The following is a 24,535-nucleotide window of genomic DNA, read 5'->3' on the forward strand; positions in this document are numbered from 1 at the left end:
AATGGCCAGGTTCAGGTCCTCGGGAAGTAAGCACGCGCGTGATGATCTTTTCGTCGTTCCGTGAAAGCGTACAGGAGATCGCAGCCATGTTGAACCGCCATGCTCCGCTGATCAGGGTCATGACATTTATGGGCCAAGCCTCAGCTGGGAAGGGGGTCAAAGGCTTCACCCAAAAGGAGCAGCTGGAGGTAGAGACCATCTGCCTGATTTTTTGGTTTTTAAACAAAGGACAGAGTTTTGGTAATTTTAATAATATGTAGTAAGATAAAAGCATACTACGGTGGTACGGTTCACCTTATTGTGAATAAGATCATTTTTGAGTTTGACAGGTCTCGTTTAAATCTAGAAGTGTGGTACTATATAAGTAAACCGATTTTAAAAAATAAATAAAAAAGAAAAGAAAAATGTCTGTCTGCCGGTCTGTTGATTTCTCTGCTGGGTGCCTAGTGTGGGTAGTTTCTGGTTTCTCTCTGCATACAGTCTGTGCCTTTTCCTCTGAGTAAATAATGCAGGAAAGGCGCTTACATGTGCATGTACATTGTGTCCTTACGGTTGCTGTACACACTTCACATACTAAAAATAGACGTGTTTAGGATGACAACATAAGATGGAAAGATTAAAATGCTTTTACGACGGCTTTGTTTCTGTTGTCATTTGTGTTTTAGGTGGTGCACAGGTTCCGTCAGGGAGGATTTAATACACTGGTGTCGACCTGTGTGGGGGAAGAGGGGCTGGATATCGGAGAGGTGGACCTCATTGTTTGCTTCGATGCACAGAAGAATCCTATCCGCCTCGTGCAGCGAATGGGACGTACTGGACGTAAACGGCAGGGACGCATTGTTGTCATCTTGGCTGAGGGACGCGAGGAGAGGGTGAGTGTGACCCTCAAATTAAAAGTTTGGTGCACCATTCAAACTACCTTAATGGTCATTTTAACTTTTGATTCCCTCAGACCTACAACCAGAGCCAGAGCAACAAGCGCAGTGTGTACAAGTCCATCACTGGCAACAGAAGCGGGTTCCACATGTACCCCAACAGTCCCCGCATGCTGCCAGAGGGGGTGAACCCCAACCTGCATAAGATGTACATTACCTGTGGCCAGTTTGACCACCGGGAGAGCAGCAGGCGGTCTGTCAGGGGTCGACGGTCCCGCTCTGAGGGAAGGGCCTCACTCATCCACCCTCAAAACCTGAGTAAGGCGCTAAGCAGGAGTATATTTTGGTTATTTAAAATGAAGATGGAGAAAAGAACCTGGACATGGGTTTCTGAGTTTGCATGTGTCCACTGTGTTAGTTATGCAGGGCAGTGCAACGTCAGACGGGTTTCTGAGCAGTACAGAATATTCCCTGTGGGCGTCCACCATGAGGCTGAAGGAAGATGAAGCTCAACCAACCCTGAAGCAGTCACACTTTGTGTCCATACCCGCCGATCTGCCACCTCAGGTTTTCTTTCTTTCTGCCTTTATTTTGGACTGCTTTTTTCTTTGTTTTTTTTGTTGAACGTCTGAAAAGTATCGAGGGCATTGTGAATGAAGATAAAGCTGTTGTGAGCTCATTTTAATACCCCTCCGTACAATGACATCCTTCATACTATGTTTTATAGAATGTTTATAGAATACTTAAAAATGAAATTATAAAATTATTTTTTTGTCTTCAGTATACACAGACACTGTTTGCCTCAAAGTCTTTAGAAAATATACTATATATACAACATATAAAGAGATGTTTTGCCTTGATAAGAATTTAGTTAGTCAAGCAACATGCTCTGTAGCATACCTCACCTTAGACTATAATATCTTTGAATGAACTACATGTTATCGGATTGAAATTAATAAACACAATTGAAGTAGTGAACTTTCAAACTGACACCATGATGTTTTTGCGAAAAAACTGACTGAAAATGTTATTATTTTTATTATTATTATTATTATTATTATTATTATTATTATTATTATTATTATTATTATTATTATTATTATTTATTTATTTATTTATTTATTTATTTATTTATTTATTTATTTATTTATTATTTGAGTTTGTTTGCACCCTTTCTATATTAAATATTAAGACAGTTCTCCACTGGTTCCAGTTTATAGCAATGCATGGAGACAGCCACTGAATTTGCCATGATCTCAGTTAGCAAAATCTCCTGCAGAGGAACACCCGAGGTTGGAAAATTACATGTGGAAAAAGTCAGGAGAAATGGAATCTGTGCCCTGCTGTATTCCTGCCTCTGTGCCATTCATTACTGGACTGAATATAATGTTACTATTTTACTAAATCCTTTCTCTGATGTCCTACAGGAGGAAGCTTCCAAAAATGGGCCCCGATCCAGGGAGCTGTCTTTGTGGGAATGGAGACACTGGCAGCACAAAGTGCTTCCTACCCATGTTGTTGATCATTCCCATCGCTGCCACCACTTCATTAAGGTGATGGAGCTCATAGACGGCATGAGAGAGGAAAATGAGGTAAGAAGGGGAACAGCTAGCTAATATGATCACAATGTTATGTATTAATATCGTGAGCATCAAGGTTACTGTGTGGCATGAAGGAAAACAACTGAACCGTCTTTAATGCGTCATTAGGTTAAAAGGTTAACCAGATGACTGCGTAACGACTAATTAAAAGTATACATAAGTTAATCAAAGCTTCCTGGTGTTTGGTAAATGGTTTTAGAAATTGGCTTCAAACACTTTCCATAAATCCTGGTTAGTTTCATAAAAGACAGAAAGTAGTCAATGTTTATGCCAGGGAAGACCAAACTTCATAAACTCACCAGGCTGAAAGGAGTCAGCTGAGGTGCATGTGAAAATAAAATTGTGATTTGTGTTGAGTTACTACATTCATCGTTTTGATCTGGAAGGCAAATTCCTGGCATGATAAACAGGCTCCATGGCGTAACTGTGGTTTTGGTTAAAGAAAAAACACATTTATTTGTGTTCAACAAGGTGCTTCCAGGCTGCTCCTCCTCTTCTCTTCTTTCTTTTAAATTAGATTTGACTAAAAAAAAAAAACCCAACTATTTTTAATATAGTTCTGGAAATACTGCTGAGGTTCTTTGGTGCACTTTTCCCCCCCAGTGTGTTATTAATCTTTTTCTAGTCACCTGTTTCCATTTCTGATCAACATTCTTTATTATTTTTATAGAGAAGTTAACTAGTTTTTCTGCCTCAAAGCTGCTAAAAGAGCAGAGTTGGATGTTTCTCAGCTCATAATTCATCTGCTTTTGCTGTATGCTGACCTAATAGCAGCTTGGTTGACGGTCTTCGCTGCTAGTTGATAGCAATCTTGTTTTTCTGGTAGCTTGAATGGATCAATTATATCAGCGAGGTCATCAGATCTACTAGCACTAGTCACATAACAGTTGTTATCATGTTGAATCTACAGAACGTCTCCAGCAGGAGAAGACTTTTTCACCAGGCTCATACAACTGTGTTGTTATGGTGTGGTTTAATAATCAATATCAGACAAGTAATTTAACCACAGACTCTTCCTGACCTTGTTTACATTTAGCCAATCCCTCCTCACTGCACACCGTATCACCTTAGATATCAGTTTTGAAGAATGTTCTAGGCTTCCTTGTCCCACCATCTGCTGTTCCACAAGATTGTGCCATCGATAAGACCCCTGAATTTATCTAAATCCTTGAAATTGGGTCAGAGATTATGGTAAAACTGACTATTGGCTCAACTAACAAATGGGTTCTTATTACCTTTTTTTCTACAGTGGGTCTTGACCGTACTAGGAGTGGGGAGAATTAGCCCACCTGTAAAAACAAAACAGGTTTACATGGTGGGATGGCAGCTAATGCCTCACATGCTTCCATGGATGAATTCAGGTCATGAAACAACCAGTGAACAAAACAGAACTTATATTCAAACATTTGATTGAACATGAAAAAAACAACAGTTTCCAAAAGTAAAAAACAATACGCTGTAGAACACATAAGTGCATAAACCTGAGTTATTAAGCAGTGCAGAGGCTGGGCTCTGTGGTTGTTTAGGTAAATAATGTTCACTGAGTTATTTTGCTTGTACTGGATGTCACAAGCCTTTGTATTTGCCTTTTGGCTAGATTTGCTTAATCGTAAATCATGCAGTGTAACCTGGCAGTTTTTTTTTCAGTTTAATCCCCAGCAGGTGGAGTTGCATGCCAGCTTTACTTTTATATATAGTAAATATAAGTAATATATATTATATACTGTAAATTATCCTGTAACCTCCTATCCTCATCCAATCTTGGTAAAGCTTTAGTTTGAAGATCTGTTATTTCCCAAAACATTTTTTTGAAACTTTCCTGGAAATGACCATGTAGTGTTAATACAATTAGTTGTGTTTATTATGGACTTCCAGATTCATTTCCAGGAAAGAAATTGCTACATTTACACCAGCAACTATTTATTAGTCATTAGAGTTTATTGTTGGAAACGTTATTCTCCATTTATGCTGAATTCTATCTTTGTTTGTGGACACATGTTTGGCTGACCTGCTGTCCTCTGAACACTAAATCTCAAGTACCAAAATTATGTGATTCTTTCCAGAAAAATCAATTTTTCCTCAATCCGTTTTACCAAACAGACAAACAAATCGAACTAAGAATTTGTTTTTGACACCATTTTTAAACATGGTTTGATGAACAGTAAATCATTATTTAGTGCTGATGAAAACAATTTATGCCCCAGCTCTGTCCTACACTCATCTGAACACTGTGAGGGATAACGTTCGCCACAACTTACTTGCTTGGCCTGAATTTGCAGGGAGGCTTTCTGACCCTTTGCTCCACAAACATGAGAGGGGGAACAAAAAGAAGAAAGCACCTAAATGAAAGTCCAAACTTTATTTTTCTTATAAATCTTGCCCACACATGTCCTCCTCTCCTTAATAGCCTTGCACTCCAGAAGCCATTATGCTCATTTGAGGCCATTTTCTGTCTGGGTGCGTTCAAAACCATGCCGTGTTTTTCATTGTGCCGTCGCTTTCTCTTTATGATGAGAGGACACATGGCAAGCAGGCCTCCTCTCCTGTGATTATGTAACGATTCTCTGAACTGTTACATAAAGCCAGGAAGCTGGAAGTAGGTCACGCTGTAATGACCTAGATGTACAGGTTACTAGTCTGAAGAGGGGCGAGTGGGAGATCAAAAAACAGATGCAAAAAAATAAAGGATAAAAAAAAAGACAATTATAAAACTTTGAAGAGAATTAAAAAGACACAAAGTTATAGGGTTTGCCTTTTCAGATAAGCTGAAATGTCCAAGTGTGTGCAGCTAGTAACTGTAGCTGTTTCTGTTGTTTAGCAGCTTCCTAGCAACTGTTGCTACAACGCCTCTAATGGCTAAAGTTCGTAGTATTTGCAGAATATCGTCATTTGAATTAAGGCAGCTTGTGTCGATCTGTGTCAACCAGTCTGAGGACAAAGAAACTCGAGGAATTTTTATCCTGCGATGAGGCATGTTTGGAAACAAAGTTATCCAGATTGATTCATACGGCTGATGCTTTTTTTGTGTGTGTTCATGAGCATCAAATTCCTATGACTGTTGTAGTGCAATGAGATAATCAGCGGAGAGGAGTTTCCACTTTGCTGCTTCCTCCTCATGCAGTCTGAACAACATGAACCCTCTGACCCTCTGGCAGTCTCTCTCTCTGTTTCTCTCTCCCTCTCTCCTTGTCATCAAGTTTATTTCGGTCTGCCACATCTCTAGATCTAGAGACTTAATCTGATCATTAATTAATTGTGGGCTAGGGGTTAAGGTTAATCCTGTGTGAATCGAGTGCAGTGCATTATTTTTCAGCAAGAAAAGCTGTTAAAACTCAGTAGAAATTAAGTATTAAAATTTTTCTTCAAGGGAGAAACATGATAATAGATTCCCCCAATGTCCAGTGTGACTAAATCCTTGAACGCCTAAAAGCCTCTGTTCTATTTTTTTTTATCAGGATTGTGATGTTTAGAGGACGTGCTGCGGCCTTGGTGGACAGCATTGACCAAAGCCGTGTCTGAGGGATACAGGAGTTTTAAGGATTTGTATAAGATGGATTACCCCCAAAAAACCTGTGATTTATTTCTCAGATGGAGGGTAATACTTTCACAAAATTTTTCGCAGCTGCAGTTAGGAACCTCAGTGACCTCAGGAAACCTGCACTTCATGTCTCTTTATGTGATTTGTGACAGTTTTTGAAAGAAGTAGCTGGCTTATCAGCTCACCAGACAAGTGCTGCTTTTACTTTTAACTATCAGAAACTCAGAGTATTGTGGTAATACTATAACAAACCTCTTATGAGAATAGCTGGTGGAAACATTCGGCTTGATCGTTCAAACTCGCTCAGGTCAGTGATCTGTGGACTGTGTTGATGCTGATTGACTGCAGGGAGTAATTATCGAATATTTCAGTTGTTAATTAAGGCCAATTTTCTTGATTGAGTTGTCACACAGGTGAAAAAGCAAACGTGTTACTAACAGCATTATGAGGGCTTTGTATTAAGTGTCCCAGAAAGCCATTACAGAGTTCACCTATCATTAATTTAATTATTTACACCTGTGCTTTTCCTACTGTGATACGTCAAAATGTCTTATGTGAAAAAGGCCTGTGAATGAATAATATTTATTTATTTATTACTTTCAACAAACAACATATAATAACACATAATATGATCATATAAGGAAAGCGCACTCCTGATATAGAATACACACTGCCTAATTTTCTGTGTTAATATATTAGTCATTTACACGTAAATTTACAATTACATGGTAAAAAATGATAAGTATGATTTGTAAAATGTAAACACATATGTAAACAGATCAATATTTTTAATAATGATCAGTTAAGAAAATTAAAAATTTAAATTCTTTTATCTAAACTCCAAAACTTTCAATTTTATATGTAAGTATGCAAATAATTTGTATGGTGAAAAACAAAAACAGACTGGATATTATTCATGAAGTATTAATAAATAGTAAAAAAAAAATGTATATGGTTTAGTAAAATGTAAGCGGGTGTAAATAGGTCTATGTTTTTATGTTTTATGTTATGATCAGCTGAGAAAACCACAAAATCCTGTTATTTTTTATCTAATAATTATAATTTTTAAAAAATCTTATTATTTTTCAATTTTTATATATGAATGAAAGTAATTTACATGGACAAAAAATACAGAATGTTACTAAAATTATTAATAAGGAAATTTATTTTTGATTGGATCAGTAAGATGGAATTTAAAAAGACATTTCAATTTTACTTTTAAACATTATTAAATGTAATGTTTTTTTCTCAGAAACTGATATATATGATATATTTAAAATCTAAACTTAATATAAAATATTCTAACTCAGAAATTATTTGTGTCTTGATTACAGATTTGCTTCCTTAATAAATGTAAGAACATCCATTCTTTTAGTCCCCTTGTACTTATCCGCCATAATGTGAGGACTATTGAATCAGTGTGGTCTCCGAGGACCAGTGTGCAGAGTGGTGCAGTTACAAGTAGCTAGCAGCATGTATTTGTTTTCTCCTCTCAAAATATAACAGCTGTTAAGTGGTTATGTTTTCCATCAGATTATGTTGTGACATGAACCAAACCCTCGGCCGTGGCAGGCAATTACAAAGCTCCAGTGATAATATTTGTACAGTACGTAAATAGATTCTATTTTTCAGGAGAAAGCCACGCCTGTGAAAAGTATTCAGCCCCCTATGGGAACTGCTGAGTGTTAAAGTGTTAATTACAGCTCTCATGCTGTGGCTGCAGGAGTGTGACACCTTCAAGCTGTTAATGTCTGCCTCCAGGTTTGTTTGTCTAATTAAGGGATTCAACTAATCCAAGGTGTGAAGAAATACATGTATAGGAGTTGTTCTCTTCTTTTATTTGCTTTTCACAGTAAATATGGCTATAACTGTTATTTAAGATGGCAAACCTGTCACGTCAGAGCGTAATGTAAGACATGTTTTATTGTTAAGTGGCTGATTAGATTACACATGTTCTACAGTCTCTATAAAGGCTGAATCTCGCTCCCAATTTTGACTGAATAACTCGGAAGCTGTTCTTACATGACATACAAACTCATCAGGAACACAATAGTGTGCTGATTAGGTGTGAAAGATGTGAATGAACAATAAAAAATGCTGTTGACGCACATGTCGACGTACTACTGGCGCCATGTCTCAAAGTCGAAACCTGCTGATCAAGAATCAGATCCTGTTGATTCTTCATAAAGAAAACAGGGACGGCTTTTCTGTATGTTGCAATATTACAAAACAAGCTGCTGATGCTAATTCAGTGGTACAATTAATCAAAAGTAAATTCAAAATTAAACAAACTAAACAAAACAAAAGAGAATCAGAGAATCAAGCATCCTTTTTGAGTAGTTTTGAGCCTAGCTAGCAGCTCCACTAAAAACCGTGAATACACAGTCACCTTTGGTTATACAGCAAATCTATATTTAGGAATTGCGTGCACGCCCTTGTATGAATGTATGGCCTTAGTAGGTCTGAAATATTTAACAGCTTATAAGTGATTAATACAATTTTAAACTGCATTCTGAAATCAATTGAAAACCAATAAAAGGTGGTAACGTGTTCTCTTCTTTTAGTTCCAGTTAAAAGGCTTTTGGACCCATCAAAGACAATTTATCGCTTTTTTATTGAGCCCTCAATATAGAGGCTCAAATAATCAAGACACCAGGTCAGCGTCAGACAGAAAATGATTTCGTTTTAATGACACTTATGTATTTGATTAAATTGAGTTGGCTTTGAAAGCATGTCTATTAAAAGACAAGAGTTTCACTGTCAGTCGAATAGTGGGCAGGTGCTACTATACAGTGCTTACTGTACCTTAGTGACTTTTTGGGTAAAGACCCAGCGGGGTCTTACCAACTCTATCTGGAACTAAAGGCAAGTGTGTGCCTGTTTTCGTCACTAATACACAGTTTTATAACAGAATAAAAATAGAAACATACTTTTTTTAAAGTTTCCTCGCTCTAAGGTCTTTTACGCAGTTTCCTGTTATCTAACACCAGGGGCTATTTGTTCCCATTGAAACCATTCCCACTCTATTTAGTGTGACGCTTTATTTAATACAGTGACATAAAGTCTCTTCTCATTCAGTTTTATTGCCCTCTTCCGAGGCAAAACTGTTATTTTGCTCTCCGTGTGACTCTTCCCTGGCTCCCACTCTACATGACGCGTCTTTTTCTTTCCTTTGTGTATTCATGGAGCGCCTTCTTCCTGCCGCTCACAGGTTCGATGGCACCCTGCCGGACCAAGCGGGATACCACTCTCGATGAATCATTTCTGGGTCACATGGTCTGTAACCATGACAGGTGTTGGATGATTACAATGTGTATGCATTTGTGCGAAAGGTACAATGAGAAAGAGATGGAAAGATGGAAACTTTTTTTTTTTTTTTAATTTTGAAGGAGATTCTCTGTTTTATAGTCCATTAAAATAGTTTTCCTGGGGAACAGTATCTAATTGTGATGAAACTTTCCCACGTCCGCCTTCGATGTTTTACCAAAACTAATTTGGGGAATGTTACATCAGACGTTTGTATGTGCCCCATGTGTGGTTGCCATGTGACATCTCTTCATAGGGCACTTCCTGATTATATTACTGTTTGATTGCTGAATTGGCCGCTGTGGAAATCACATGTGTTCTAAAACGGGTTGGCAAGTCCAGAGGCTGATTACAGCTTTTTGACCTTGGTTCTCCTGCTGTGGGATGTTTTCTTACACAACTCTGTGTGTGTGTGTGTGTGTGTGTGTGTGTGTGTGTGTGTGTGTGTGTGTGTGTGTGTGTGTGTGTGTGTGTGTGTGTGTGTGTGTGTGTGCGCGCGCTTGTGCTTGTGTGTGTGTGCGCGCTTGTGCTTGTGTTCAGGGGGAATGCCGTTACGAACAGGAGCTTCTACCTTACCTCAACGAAGCCGATGCTGTCGGCCACGTGAAGAACAGACAGAAGAAGCAGAGGAGCGCAAAGACCTGCACTAAAACTACTAACAACAAACCCAAACTGTCTCACTCGACGTTGTCTGATCTAGAATGTCCTGATGAAGAAGCAGACAGAGAAAAGACAGAAAGAACGAGTTTAGTTTCCACATTAGCTGTGACAAAACAAAGACCTCCAGCTGAACATGATACTGAAGCACTTTATGAAGACTTCTCAGATCACCCGAGACCTGAGGCGATCGGTCCTCCTCCTTCAAAAAATGACCGTCCAGAAGCTGACATGGATGACGACTGCGCCATTATTGACGAGGGTGTCATAAATTCAGAGTGTGCAGTGACAGAGCCTATACATTTGCACAGTATTTCACAGCTGATTACAAAAATAGATGAAGATGAAGATGTTGAACTTCAGGCCATGTTCTACCTTCCTAAATGGGATTCAGTACCTCCTCCATCCTCTGCTAAATTCCTCTCAGGGAATGATGAGAGTCTGAAGGTCATCCTGGCCAACGTGGCGGAGCTCCTGTCCCGATCTCCACCGTCACCACCTGCAGGTTTAGAGGCTGACATGGCTGCGCCGTCACTTCCTCCCTCTCCTCGGCGGATTCATCAGCCATTTCAGGTCACCTTTACCTTGGACGTAGACGACGACTACGACGACGATGAAGTGGTGTTAAGTGAGGCTGACAATGCATCCCCAAGGGCAGACTCACATCAGCATCCAGTGGGTGAAGAGGAGAGTGAAATCTATAATGATTGCCCTCATCAGGAGCAGCAGCTTGTCCGTAAAGGGGCCGACAGCCCCACCTGGGATGAGGTCTTTGGGGACGAAGAAGTAAACGATGACCATCATCTCAGGGAAGAGGGCAGGGAGACAGACCTCCAGGAGGAACAGATTGTTGAAGATGCTGAAAACAATAAGGGAAGCTGGGATGATTTGAGGAATGAGGGAACGCCAGACTTGACGGATGGAGGAGTAAAAGACGACAGGGCCTCTCAGTGCAGCTCTAAAACAGACAAGAGCATGGATCTGTTTGAGGATGACGAAGCCTTCCTGCAGATGTCCATCCCAGACATCTCCACTCCCGGCATCACACCCAGGACATCCCCTTGTGCCAGAGACATTTCCAACAGCACAAAAAAGATGACTAACACTTCACAATTGCATGACCCAACACACCCAACACACCCAACACACCCAACACACCCGTGCAGCACAACGCACACAGCAGACAGCACACACAGATTAAACACAGTGCAAACGGATGAATTAGTGCACACAAAGTTGATAACACATACAACACATGCCAAGCTGACACCTCAGGATGCAAATATGTATAACACTACAAAACATAATACAAACACAACAGCACCCAGTAAACGTATAATAGACAGTTCAGTGATGGACGAAGTATTTACAGCTGATTGCAAATCTCCCACAGTGCAACGAAATGCAGACACCTCCCCTGACTACTTCTCTGTCAATTTTGACCTCGGCTATTCACTGGAGGACTCGGAGGATGAAGCAGAGGTCGAGGCTGCCCCATGTATGTTGACCTCTCCACGGCCTAAGAAGCAGACTGACTCCCCGTTGTCTTTGCCAGCCGTCTCTAACTCTTCCACACCCAATAACACCTTCACTAGACAGAGAACGCCTGCACAGTTCAGTGAATCTAAATCGTCTACAGCACAAATGTTTTCAGAACAAAGGAGGAGAGGAATGTCTCCTCTTCTGACTTCACCTTTGATGCCTAAAGGTGGGGGACTCCCATCTCCAATCACGTCACTGGGAGCAAAGAGGACGCTCATTCCTGGTCCAGCCGGGCCTCACACACCGACTTTACTCTCCAGCTTGAAACGGAGACGACCGACGGGTCGCCCCGTCGAGGCTGAGAGAGGGTCCGGTGTGGAAAACAAGTCAAGTCAGGAACCTGTTGTTGTGTCTGACTCCCCTCCTCATCCAGGTTTGTTTACCCCTTAAAAAATGTGATTCCTAAACTTTAAAGTTCTTTATATTGGCTCAGTTTGTTTTTCCCTGATCTATCCTGAAACTACTGTCATTGTTCTGTCTCACCTTTCTCAGTGGGGTGCAACAGTGACAGTGAAGATGAAGTTGTGGTTCTTAAAAGAAGACATCAGAACAAGGTCAACCCTTTGTCATCCCCAGAAGTGGTGAGCAAAGCCTGTTGATATTAGGACTACAACTAATGACTATCTTTTTATTAATCTGCTGTTTGTTTTTTCAATTCATCGATTAATCATTTTGTGCATAAAATTGTCAGAAGAAATGTCAGACTGAATGTCAGAAAATTGTGAAATTGTGAGATTTTCCGATACCACATAGACATTTTCTGCAATTCCCTATCCAAACAGTCCTAAAAAATAAAGATAAAGATATTCACTTTACTATCATAGAAAACCAGAAAAAATTCACATTTGAGGAGCTGAAACCAGCAAATTTTTTGCTGTTTTGATTTTAAAAAATTTCTGTAGATTAATTTGTTCTGTCTGTTAAATGACTAATCATTGCAGCTCTTCTTGATATACGTAAGACAGGAGATATAGGACTGAGACGGCTCAGGCTGCCTCCGTCCATCGTCACCAAGGTACCTGTAGTTGTTATGGCAACCTGCCTGCAAGCAGTAATGGAGCATTTTTAGCTCTTCAATTGTCTCAGCAAAACATATCTTGATTAAAGAAAGAACTATTCTTATCATAAACATTGACTAACTTGAGTTGTTGAGTCCAGACAGAACATCTATGTATGCATGTAAAAGATGACATGTCTTGTCTCTGCTAGTCCAAGGTCTCCAGCGACGTGGACTCTCCGGTGGTTGTGAACAGGAAACGTGCAGCTGCACTTAATACTGTGAGATTTTCTTCATTAGTGTTTAAGTATGCCACACGGTTCAACCATTTCAACACAGCTGATTTGATTTGAATTAAACTTTCACTCCATGCATTATTTACAATAATTTAAACACGTGCTCATTATGTAGTTAATATGCAGCACCATAAACTATTAACAGCGTACAGTATTTGACTAATTTGCTCTCCTCATCGTTCTCCAGTCTGATGAAGAGGGCGAAGCTGTTTCCGATGATGATTTCCAGAATGACAGTGTGTTCACGCGCCGAACCAGAGCACAGGGAGCTGAGAGGAAACACGTCCAACAGGCAAGAGCCAAGGTCTGTACAGCAACAGATAGCTCTGCAGGGTGCTGTGATCTGAATCTCAATCTTGTCCTTTAGTCATCGTGTTTATATGCAGTGAATGATACAAAGACATATCTGGTTTGTTTCTGACTCCGTTATGAGTGTAAATCTAAGCCCTAGTCTCTTTCATTTGAAGTAGCTTACTGTTGTTGGTCTCTTTCAACACACAGTCAAAACAAATTTTTCTGATCAGATTTTTGACCATGGATATGTCAAATCTATAAATATCCGTTATCAGTTGCGCCTTCACTATTTGTCAACCTTGACATTTTCCATCGTTCCTTTGTCAGCACGCCGTATGTCGAAAAGGGCGTCAGTTCCTGGATCAAGAAGCGGAGCTGTCAGAGGATGCAGAGGGGCCAGATGTGTCATCTGATGAAGAGGATGGAGAGGAAGAGAACCAGTCTCTTGATGGGTTTGTGGTCGACAACATGCACCTCTCCCAGGGACTGAATGGTACAGCACCAAGAAAAGCGATTGTACTGTATCTTTAGCAGTTTATTCAAATCAGATTCACTGAACTAAGTGTTTGAGTGTTTTAGTAACCTGAAGGAGTCCTGCTGTGACATTTACACTTGGGCTTCCTGTCTGTTCTCATTTACATCAGACTCAGAGATGCATGGGGTTTACCTAAAGTCAGTGAGAAGCCCTGCAGTCCAGGGCAAGTTCAAAATGTCTTACAGAAACCATCACGTTGACATCTTTTCCCAGGTAATGCTGTATATTTTATTCTCAGCTTTTCTTTACTCAATACAAATAAAAATTTCCAATGTCCAAACTCAGATAACCCATGTTCCTAACATTTATTCCCAGGTGCCTGAGATGGATGAAACGTATGCAGAGGACAGCTTTGTGGTCGGCAGTGAGGTAGAGGATGTGGAGAGCAGCGAGGAAGAGGCTGAAGACGTTGAGCTCATGCCTGAGGACTCGTATGTAGACGGTAGGAGGCAGTATGCCACCAGACGACGTGTTTTCCTGCACAAAGTCAGAGCAGAAGCTGGAGCCGGCGTTAAGACCTGGGCTGAAGCTCCACCAGAGCAGAGAGCGGGGGTGAAAACCAAGCGTACCCGGGTCATCCACATTAATGATTCTAGTGATGAGGAGAGAGGTGAAGGTAATAAAGAGAGAAGTCCTCCAACAGGAGGGGATGTTGCTGTCCCCTTGCGGCCAAATGTGGCACAGCCGGAGCACAGCAGACCTCAGCAGCAGCAGCAGAAAGCCGTCTCCTCCTCGTCTTCAACCATAGCATCCAAGGTCTCATTGTTGAGTAAAGCACAGAGGAGCTCAGTGACTGAAGAACAGCAAAATGAGAGGTAAAGAGACCATCATATAGTTGCACGCATGTACAAACACTTACCAGTTACTAGGGTATTGATTGCGCTCTCCTGCAGGTGCCGCCAGAGGTTAGAAAATCAACATCTCCTCTCTGATGAGTTAGACTTTGTGAGGTCAGAGTCGCTGTTATCCTCCAACATTCAACTACAGGTAAAAGCAAACAAGACGAGATATAAACACACCTGTTCATAGGGCCATACAGTATGTGTGAAAGCAAGATGGAGTACATAGAAACACACTGTGCTGATTATAGAATGGATACCTTATCTCTAAAATTTGCTCCTGAAAACAATTTATTTGAAACTTAAAAATATCTACATTTGACATTTCATTTCCCATGTCCAGGCAACCTCTGCCACCTCCTCAGTGCCTCAACCCCAGAAGTCCATCGGTCAAGATGTGTCGGTCAGTGAGTCCCCAGCTCCACCCGGGTCTGTCTGTATTCTGGTGGACAGTCGCTGCATCAGTACTGGAGTGGACTTGATGACCAGCCTGCGCCAGCGCCACGCAGCCACCGTCCACGTCTGCTCACTTGACGGCAGCTACTTCATCGTCAGCAACCGCATGGCAGTGGAGAGGCACAGCCAGTCAGATCTGGCCGCAGTGCAGAACCGGAAGCGATTGGTCGAAAGAGTGAACAGCCTGCAGGGACTGTTTGAGCGCATTTGTCTGATTGTGGAGAAGGACCGTACCAAGTCAGGTCAGTCCGTGTATTGATTTTGTAACTTAATAATAAGCCTTTTTTTTTTTTTAATATATAATATACACTGTGTATTTTGCTGTGTATTTTAAGGCTTTTATACATGGTTTATAATTGGTTACTCCTGTAATTGTTTATGTTTAGTTGATGTGCTTTCTTACTGAGAGTAAGATAAGAAGATTAAAACCACTCTCATGTGGCTATACTAAGCTTAAGTTCTTGTCTGTTTTATCTGTACAAAAAACCCAAATGTAGTTGTGACAGGTTGTGGTGTTATGGGAAGTTGTGCTGAACTGTTTCTTAGCCGTGTGCAGTGACTTCCTGGAGTCTTGTCTGCTCCAGGCCTGTCTGTCATTATGCTAGTCCAAGAAATAGTCCAGCACATTTTTACACTTTGGTTTTTGTGCGGATAAAATAAACAATAACCTGGCTCTTCAGTCAGAGCCAGGTTAGCTTTTTCCCCGTTTCCAGTCTTTGTGCTAAGCTAAGTTAACCAGCTTCAGGAGCTAACTAGCTTCAGGAAAGGAAATAAGTCTATTTCCCAAAATGTCCAACTATTGCTTTGAATAAAGTTAAATGAACTAGCCTATTCCAGAGATGTACGCAGCTATACTGAGAAAGAGAATGCTTAATGCCCTCAGGTGTAAAGAATAAGAAATAATTCAGATTTCAAATTTGATCAACTGTGAGATCATATTTGTTTCCGATCATCACTATCTCAGGTGAGGCCTCACGTCCATTTCAACGAACACGTTACTATGACGGCACATTAGCGGGCCTGATGCGCACTGGAGTTCGCTTTCTGTGGAGCGATGGTGCTGAGGAAAGTGCGGGCTTGCTGGCCGACCTGGCACGACTGGAGCAGCGAAAAGGTCAGGGCATCAGTGTGCCGCTGGAGGTCAAAGGGCAGCACAGGCAGCAAGCCCTGCAGCTGTACTTGAGCCTGCCTTCAGTCAGCTATGTCCATGCTCTCAACATGAGTCACAACTTCAGGTCAATCAGCCAACTAATAAACAGGTAAAAGAAGTGTGTGTTTATATCATGGAAAGACAAGAGCCTGATACCTTCTTTCCCCTCTTGTTTACACATCATAACATCTCCTCTCATTTACGTGTTTTCCTTCTCCAGCTCCATTGAAGCCATACAGAAAGGAGGCTGCATGAGTCAATCCAGAGCTGAAGAGGTCTACCGCGTCCTGCGCTACTCCTGTGACTCCTTCCTTATGAACACATCCAAAGCAGGAAAAACCATTTAGCAACCTGGGGGAGGCTGACTAGGAATTCCACAAGCTTAAATCATCTCTGGTAAAAAAAAAGAAACAAGTGGAGATTAATAGTGAAGTATCTTTACTTTTCCCTGCCCTTTGTTTTGCCTTCTTTTATTTTCAGTCTCACATCAGACCAGAGGATGCCAGTTTCTCTGCTATGTGCAGTAACTGTTCTATCAGATGTTGTATCTCAATGAGATAAGAGCCTCAGGATATGGCTTCAACCTTTTTGCACAAGTTGAAGGGGAACCCAACTCAACCTGATATAATTATTATATAATACATTGGGTTTATCTATATAAGCATAGTATTTGTTTAAAAATCATTTAAGACTTGTACTGGCAGTAATCCTGTCAGACAGTATTAGACAACACTGATCATAAGAACTCAATCAATATTTGAATAACTTATTGTTTTTGCTACAATAATGGACACTTTTGTTTACAACTGTACTCTAATTTCTTTAATAAACAGTGATATTTTTTTTACATAATTGTTTTTGTGATTGAAAAATATGGATGAGCACAAAATGTAGGTAAAACCTGTGATTCCCAAGTATAACCACTAGAGGTCAGCCTTTTATATCTTTAAAAGGAACATGTGGCTCAGCACATGTCTAACTCATCCATTCATTCTGTTCATTATTTTTATAGTATGTCTGATTGCTTAGAATCAGCTTTCAATTTTTAAAACTCAAATGCTCAACATATTGTAGTAAAACTGTATCAAGATCTGTGTCTTTCAGGATATGAGAAAAGAAAGTGGCTTTTATTTCACCATTCTCTTAAAGAAATACAGAGTGGGCACGCTACTTTGGTACAAGATTTTGTACATAGACAAGTACAGAACAAAAAGGCAACATTAGATAATTAAAGCACCCCTTACACAAAGATGTCAGCAATCATGTATCATCCACCAACAAAGTCGGACAAACCTAATATATAAACGAAATATAGAAGTAAAGTCTTGAAACAGAAATACAGAATTGTAATGAGGGTAAATTTAAAGCCCAGATAAATTTCACACCTTCATAATTAAAAAGATGACATGAAAACATAAAACACCAAATACACAGTATGTACACTTATGTCATAAGACAACTCCAAAGCAGTTTCATACCTGCATTTCTGACCCTACAGTCCCAGTCTTAACTTTCCCACTCACTGGTAAAGAGCAGTTTACAACTGCAAATGTAGACATGAAGGTGTGTAGGGAAAGTAAAAGCTTCTGTAGTTTTGACATCTGTGCCACCTGCAGGCCAGTTGATGTTTGATTGCAGCTAACATGCAAGTTCACATTTAAAACCTGCAAAATGTAAAGAGTTTTCACTTGTGCAATTATTTACTGGATAGAGTACAGAGGTCACATTGCTCTGAGTGACACGGTCTGTGCCCTCTGTTAGTATGGAGAGGGAAGCAGGGGAGTCTTAACTTCAGATTTAGAGGTTTTAAGACAACAGAACCTTTCTCAAAATATGTTGGTTCTATCTTTGGTGCTGAAGCTTTGGACAAGGGAGTATTTCTCAGTTATAATAACACTTGCAAGCCTGGTGGTCAAATGTCTGAAAATGTCATCATAATGTTGTTTCAGGTTAAAACATGTATAGAGACGGAAGTAAATGATTAAATGATTTATAAAATCTTTCTAAGTTCACATCAGGTGTTATAAGCCACAAGCTGGATTTTATTTCTAGTTGACTATTAAGTAGCTACTGGAGCTGATGTTTAATCATTATAATTTTGCTAACAGGTAGTACAGTTGTACTGTCTTAAACTCAAAAACAGAAGCTACAAGTGACAAAATATGCAGGAGCTATTAACTTGCTCTGCCTCCATTATGGTGCAGGTTACCGTGTACACAACTGGTCTGACAATGCCTCCTTGTGGACAACATGGAAGATTGTGCTTCACATCTAATGACAGGAAGAGGAAGGTTTAAAAATGCATTTAGGATTTTAAAAAAGCCCACTTTTTAAATAAGCTATCACTTTTGCTCAACACTGTAACAGATTCTTACATTAGTGGTAAATACAAAATATAAAATCTATTGAGTGTAAAGTAAAAAATGGGATTGCCAAAAATGTAACCATTTTCTTATACCATAAGGTGCTTTCTTTGGACACTGCACAATGTCCAAAACAACATTACAAACTGCATCAGATCTGGTTTTTACACAACGATTGTGTCAAATAATCAAACATTTTAAAGAAATAATTACACATCATTATTCTTTCTGACTTCTTCTAAACTTTATGTCCTACTGCAATGGGCAACATCTGAGCCTGTAATATGTTCACTTTAAATTTCAGAATCTAAGGTATTATATTAAAGATGGACAAAGAACTGAAATAAAAAGAAGACAGTTGTAACCTCATACTCGATTAAAACGTCAGGCAGCAGTCACAATTTGGATTAAATTCCTATGACTTTTCATAGGAAAGCACATACACAGTTGTAACATCAGAAAATGAATACAACCATATCTATATAAATGTACATGTATATGTACTTGTAACCATTACATCACAATGTTGAAATGCTGTGTTCACATAGAGGTAAACGGGAAGGGGATGATTTGACCTGGACGCAATGGAGAGAGTATTATGGATTGGTCAACCACTTCAATTTAATACATGTTATTTTCATTGATTGGAGTTTGCAGAGAGGCACGGTACAAATGCATTCATTTTCACCAGCATGCCCAAACCTTTTTGGTAATCCGTAACTGAGTGATTACTCTACAAGTTCAGGCTTGTTGGTAATAGTGGAGACCAGTGTTAAAATGACTTCCAGGTGTAAATCGTGACATGAACACAGCATCAAAGACAAAGTGTTTCTATGACTCCGAATTTTAGGGAGAACTGTAACCGTAACTCTTGTAACTGTCAAGTTTACTAAATTACTTAAAACTCAACATACCATGTATAAAACCAAGGATGTTTAAAAAGAGACTATATTTACAAGTGCAGATTTTATCTTAAAATATATATTATTTAAATACTACGTGGTCACTTGGATGAAGCTCAGTGGACAGATGCTTACCCAGGATGGATACCAAGCTACAGATCAGAGACCTGCAGGAAGTTGCAAAGTCCATCTACACTTGACAGATTTGCTGATGACTGTAGTAATGCTCACTGCTGCACAGCGGCTTACATGCTGGTTGGCTGTGTCTGTGGCTGCAGAGGCTGCAGCTGGACGGACTGTGGCTCAGAGTCCTGAATGCTACACTCTTCTCCCTCACGCATGTACATTAAAAATAGAGTCACAGTGGCAAATGTGGTAGCATTCACTGGAAATGCACGGAGCAAGGTGGATGTGAGTCCACGTGTGAACACCCTCCACCCCTCTTTCTTCAAGCTCTGTCTGACACAGTCCATAATGCCATTATACTGGTTGACACCACCGACCCCATCTGCCTGCAGACGCGACTTAATCACATCCACAGGGTAGGTGGAGATCCAGGAGGCGATGCCCGACATTCCACCAGCAAACAACAGCTTGGGGATCATGTACGGGTCTTCTGGCTCACAGCCCAGGGAACGTGTCAACATGTCATACGTGAGAAAGTACACACCAAAACCAGGTGTCTCACGCAGCAGGGTGGTCACCATGCCGCGGTTGATACCTCGGATTCCCTCCTTCCTGTAGATTCTCACCAGACAGTCCAGGGAGTTCTTATACATCTTCCTCTTTGACTTCTTCTCTCCTGTGCCCTGCAACTGCATGCGCGTCTTGGCCAGCTCCATTGGGCAGCAGATGACACACTGGATGGCTCCAGCAGAGGCTCCAGCCAGGAACTGGTTGAGCGGTGTGTCGCGGCCAAGCTTGCGCATGGCATTCCCCTGGACACCAAAAACTATGGCATTGATGAAGGTCAGCCCCATCATCGGAGAGCCGATGCCTTTGTACAGGCCGAGTGCCTACGGACACAAAGACATTACTGGGATCTGAGGATTTGTTTGCACAAACCGGTGATTACTGCTCACAAGTAATGTGACACGCAACCATCAGCTCACAACTGTTTTGATATATGGCTCAGATACAAATGGCACCTCTAATAAAGTCTTAAGTTAATATTTTCCATGTTTCTTCAGATCTGAATTGACCTCTAAATGATCAGATGCTCTCAACTACAAACGCAAATAGTGTGAGCTTCTCCAAACTGTTTTTTCTGTTCCTGTAGGAATACAGTAATAAGAGTAAGAGTAACTGTAGCAGTGTGTGTTTTACAGTCACACTAACAGAGGAAAACCTCAGCAAGTGAGATGCCAAAAGTTATGATAAAACAGCATTTAACATGTCAAGTGTTAAAGCCCTTGGGTTATCACAGAGGCATTGTTGGAATGCTGAAAAATGATGTAACCACACTGATACTGCTAAGACAAAAACATGTACAGTCAAATGTTCTAGTCTGCTAATCCCTTTTAGTCCCCGAAAATTATCATCAAACATTCAAATTAAGCTGAGAAACCACTTAACATTCTAATATTGTCCTGTTTGAGGAATATAGTCTAATGCTTCCATGAGAAAATTCAGTCAAAGGACTGAGCATACTCCATTAGCTCAAATGCCACGACATCCAAATCTTTATTTAGCCCACGCAGGAAAAAGGTCCTCACCAACCCTGACTAACAGATGCACCCCCCAACCCCCCTTTCACCCCTAACAACCCATGTTAGGAGCATGCTGTCTGATCCCGGGCTGAGACTGTAACTGGACACTTAAATCAGTGCGGTGGCAATTCTCCACATTGGCATAGTAGGGAGCACATGGTGAGAAGCTACACACAGTTTTAAATGCAACCCAAGAATCATTTGATATAAAGAGGAAAAACATTAAGAGGCATTCACAACAACAAGCGCAGGCTTACCGACTCCTGGCGTATGATGGATTGGAAGCAGTGAAATGTCCCACGGTACAGAGGTTTGTCCACATTTTGAACTTGAAGCCGCACCTGTGGATGAGAGGTCTCATGTTAGGGTTCTATGACAGAGTAATAAAGCCAAAGAGGACCACAATAACTACAAACCACATATTGGAATGCTTAAGGGGGTGCAACATGAGGGAGAAACAAAAACATTAACCGGGAATAAAGTTGTATCTAAAGGAAAAAATGTCTTCTGTGCTTTATATTTCTATAGCTCAAGACAGGACATTGGGTGAGAGAAAGAAAGACCTTGACCATACTTACTAGGTCACATTTCCGTGGAGAGGTTGTTTATTTCTCTCTCTCATCTACAACACAGTGACACTGTTGCTGTTAAAGACAGCCTCCCCCGGCCCCCAAACAGACACCAGCTCAGGGAGAAACAACATTTAAAGCAAAGTATACAAGAGCTACAACCAAACTATTCATCATCCCTGTGTGCCTCTAAAGTGGATGCTGCAAATTCACACAATTTAATGCTATATCAAGTGAGTGAAAAAAAAAAGAAAAAAGTTGTGAATAAAATATTTCTATATTTGCATAACTTTCCAGTTAGTTGAAAATGATGACTGTACTGAATTAGGGAATACCACCGTTATTCAGCAACATGACTTGATAAATGATAAGTTCACTGAAATCTATAAGGAAGTGAATGCACCTTTAATGATTAAAAAGCTAGGCTTTCAAGTAGCTTCAATGAGCTGGAACAATATTGCTAACTTGTTTGATTGTGGACAACAATACAGAGTTAGTAATCTATTAAAGGTTTTACTCTTTCTCTAAACTGTATGCAGTACTTGCTTGCTGACAAATACTTACATTTAAATAGGAATTTTGGAGACTCATTCATTCGGTTTAGTAGTAAAGAAATGGAAAATGTGATCTACAAAACTTAAAACACAATTATATGCATTTAATAGATCTACAAATATCTTTGTCCTAATATTATCCCTATAGTAATCAGATGGCCCTTTCCTCTTGCCCAGTTTAGCCATTCCTGTTGTAGGCTGACAGTGTAACTTTGGGTTATCTGGATGCAAATTCAGGCTGCCAACAGAGTGGTCTGACTTACAACATTTTAACAGCACAGTTACTGGATCATGAACATTGCCTAACATGAGTAAATAGTGGAGAGGATGGAACAGACACCCACCTTCACAGTGTCAAATGGATGTCCAACCAAAACACCAGCAGCACCTGAAAAAGACGAGACAGAATTTAAAATCATATATATATATATATTTTTAAATTGAATCAAACTGTCACCGTCTTCTTGTCCTGCTAAGAGCAATACAGTTGTACATATTTAAAGCTATATGGTACAAATACAATGTAGCCATCACGGTTACACGCTGCAACAAGAATATGGTTTGTTTTCGGGAAGCAAAATGGCTTATGATTAAGTAGCTCATCTTGCAACAGTGGACAGCCCGCCCATCGTGAGACTGATCAGCTGGTCACTGCACTGTACCCAGTGACGAAAGCTTAACAGTGTGCTGTCCTTGACTTATGCCAAGGAGACAAAAATCCATTATATAGCAGCAACTTCTGACCATGTCTTATTAGGACTTATTAACCTAGAATCATCATCTCTTTATATTCAATTGTAACAGGATAGTATATTAGTATCAATATGAAAGATTTTATATAAATTATATATTTTATGATTGAAAAGTTTTTCAAATCAGATTATTATTTCAAAGGTTGTATGGCACTGTTGCACTAATCTCTAGTTTATGATTACAAATTATACACACACCTCCTGTTCTTACTTGGAAGTAACCAGCTTGCTTTGGGAAAGGCTTTGGCATGTTTGAATCACTGAATGAAAAACAATGTATGGCAGTAGTGGAGTGAATCCAGAGTAGTTTTTAGGAAATATATCAGTGACTATGGTGAGCACAAAATCAGACTACATTGCTATATGCCTATGTATTACCAGACTAATGCACAGAGTCCCAACACTGAAGTCCAGAGAGTCCTCATTTCAATGAGGTCCTAGTTAATTAAAATGAAAATTCAACTCTATAACGGTACAGACAACACAATTCTTTGACTGGGCTCTCTGGACTTTATCTGGGGTACTTGGCGTACTGAAGTTTGGGAAGACCTGGCCTTGGGCAGAGACAAAACAGCTGAGAAGCTTCCCAAGGGGTTTGGGATAAGGGTTTAATGACAGTGGCTGCAAGCTGTAAACTCCATTCAAACAGGAAAGCATGAACTTAACCTTTGGTGTGCCTTTTCTCTAGAGGGTTCCTCCCTCGTGTGGAATGGAGAGTATTTAACAATGCAGAATGGGAGAAACTATCATTTAATAACCGTAAAGATAGGATGATGCCATATCCTGATAGTTTTAATACTGTTGGAGACCAAAATGAAATTTTCCATTTTGAGTAAACTGGACGTGTTTAAATTTAGTTCACATGGTTTTAGCCGTTTCCTAAATGCACACAAAAAACACTCCAGTGTATGAGCCACAGGTGTGGAATGTAACTTCAAACTTGTAATTACATCCGGGTTTTTTATACATAACTCTGAAAAAAGATCATGCTAATGATTTGAGCTTGAGTCTTTAACCTGCAATTCTAGTTTGTAGTGTTTCTCAGACGTGGCAGCTGGGTATAGATCATTACAGCCTGACTTGCAGGAAGAATACAGAAGGAACGCTTGCTAATGCTAATGCTAGTAGTCGTTAGCTCCAACTTGTTAACCTGGCTGCTAACGTGGCTAACTACTTACCTCCTACGCAGCCCGCAGCGAAGTCCAATGCCATTCCCTCAAAAACTCTTAACGGCTGAAACTTGTCAAGCTAACTCGGCGGATGACAAATCTGTAGGTCAATTCACAAGCCCTAAGCGAGCACTTTGTTTTCAGTATCTGCCTGAACTTGATATTTTACAAACCCCGGCTTGGTGTTCAGCCGAGCTGGTACCCTCTTTTGGGTTTCAGACGTTGCTGATGCTGAGCAAACGGAAGATAACGATCTCCTGCGGCTAATGATAAGCACTGGGACTCGGAGTCTGAAACTTGCTTCAAACTGTGACAGATTTATTTTGCTGATGTGTCCTCACTCTCTCACTACAAGACGCGCTCTTTCTGCCAAATCTTTCTATTTCTGTGCTGCGGTAGGAGGCGGGGGCTCAGAGCAGAGGAGAAGAAGC

General features: G+C 40.3%; 2 protein-coding genes across 2 annotated transcripts in view; one reads left to right on the forward strand and one right to left on the reverse strand.

Moving 5' to 3' along the window:
* Nucleotides 1-18,922, forward strand: part of fancm (FA complementation group M) — a 41,588-nt gene extending 22,666 nt beyond the window's left edge. The window contains exons 9-24 of the mRNA XM_056394279.1: nt 10-188; nt 666-872; nt 953-1,193; nt 1,294-1,442; nt 2,303-2,467; nt 9,861-11,892; nt 12,012-12,100; nt 12,729-12,797; nt 13,000-13,116; nt 13,434-13,599; nt 13,751-13,854; nt 13,957-14,456; nt 14,535-14,628; nt 14,824-15,178; nt 15,901-16,195; nt 16,307-18,922. Of these exons, the coding sequence (XP_056250254.1) occupies nt 10-188; nt 666-872; nt 953-1,193; nt 1,294-1,442; nt 2,303-2,467; nt 9,861-11,892; nt 12,012-12,100; nt 12,729-12,797; nt 13,000-13,116; nt 13,434-13,599; nt 13,751-13,854; nt 13,957-14,456; nt 14,535-14,628; nt 14,824-15,178; nt 15,901-16,195; nt 16,307-16,433 (4,889 nt within the window). The 3' untranslated portion in view covers nt 16,434-18,922. The remainder of the gene's footprint in view (nt 1-9; nt 189-665; nt 873-952; nt 1,194-1,293; nt 1,443-2,302; nt 2,468-9,860; nt 11,893-12,011; nt 12,101-12,728; nt 12,798-12,999; nt 13,117-13,433; nt 13,600-13,750; nt 13,855-13,956; nt 14,457-14,534; nt 14,629-14,823; nt 15,179-15,900; nt 16,196-16,306) is intronic.
* Nucleotides 17,193-24,479, reverse strand: LOC130180642 (mitochondrial basic amino acids transporter). The gene is made up of 4 exons (XM_056394287.1): nt 24,114-24,479; nt 22,528-22,571; nt 21,318-21,401; nt 17,193-20,367 (listed from the first exon to the last, which is right to left on the reverse strand). The coding sequence occupies exons 1-4, from the start codon at nt 24,145-24,147 to the stop codon at nt 19,597-19,599; spliced, it is 933 nt and encodes a 310-aa protein (XP_056250262.1). The 5' UTR covers nt 24,148-24,479; the 3' UTR covers nt 17,193-19,596.
* Nucleotides 24,480-24,535: the final 56 nt, after the last annotated feature.

Source organism: Seriola aureovittata, chromosome 13, assembly GCF_021018895.1.
Source record: "Seriola aureovittata isolate HTS-2021-v1 ecotype China chromosome 13, ASM2101889v1, whole genome shotgun sequence".
NCBI classification, from domain to species: Eukaryota; Metazoa; Chordata; class Actinopteri; order Carangiformes; family Carangidae; genus Seriola; species Seriola aureovittata.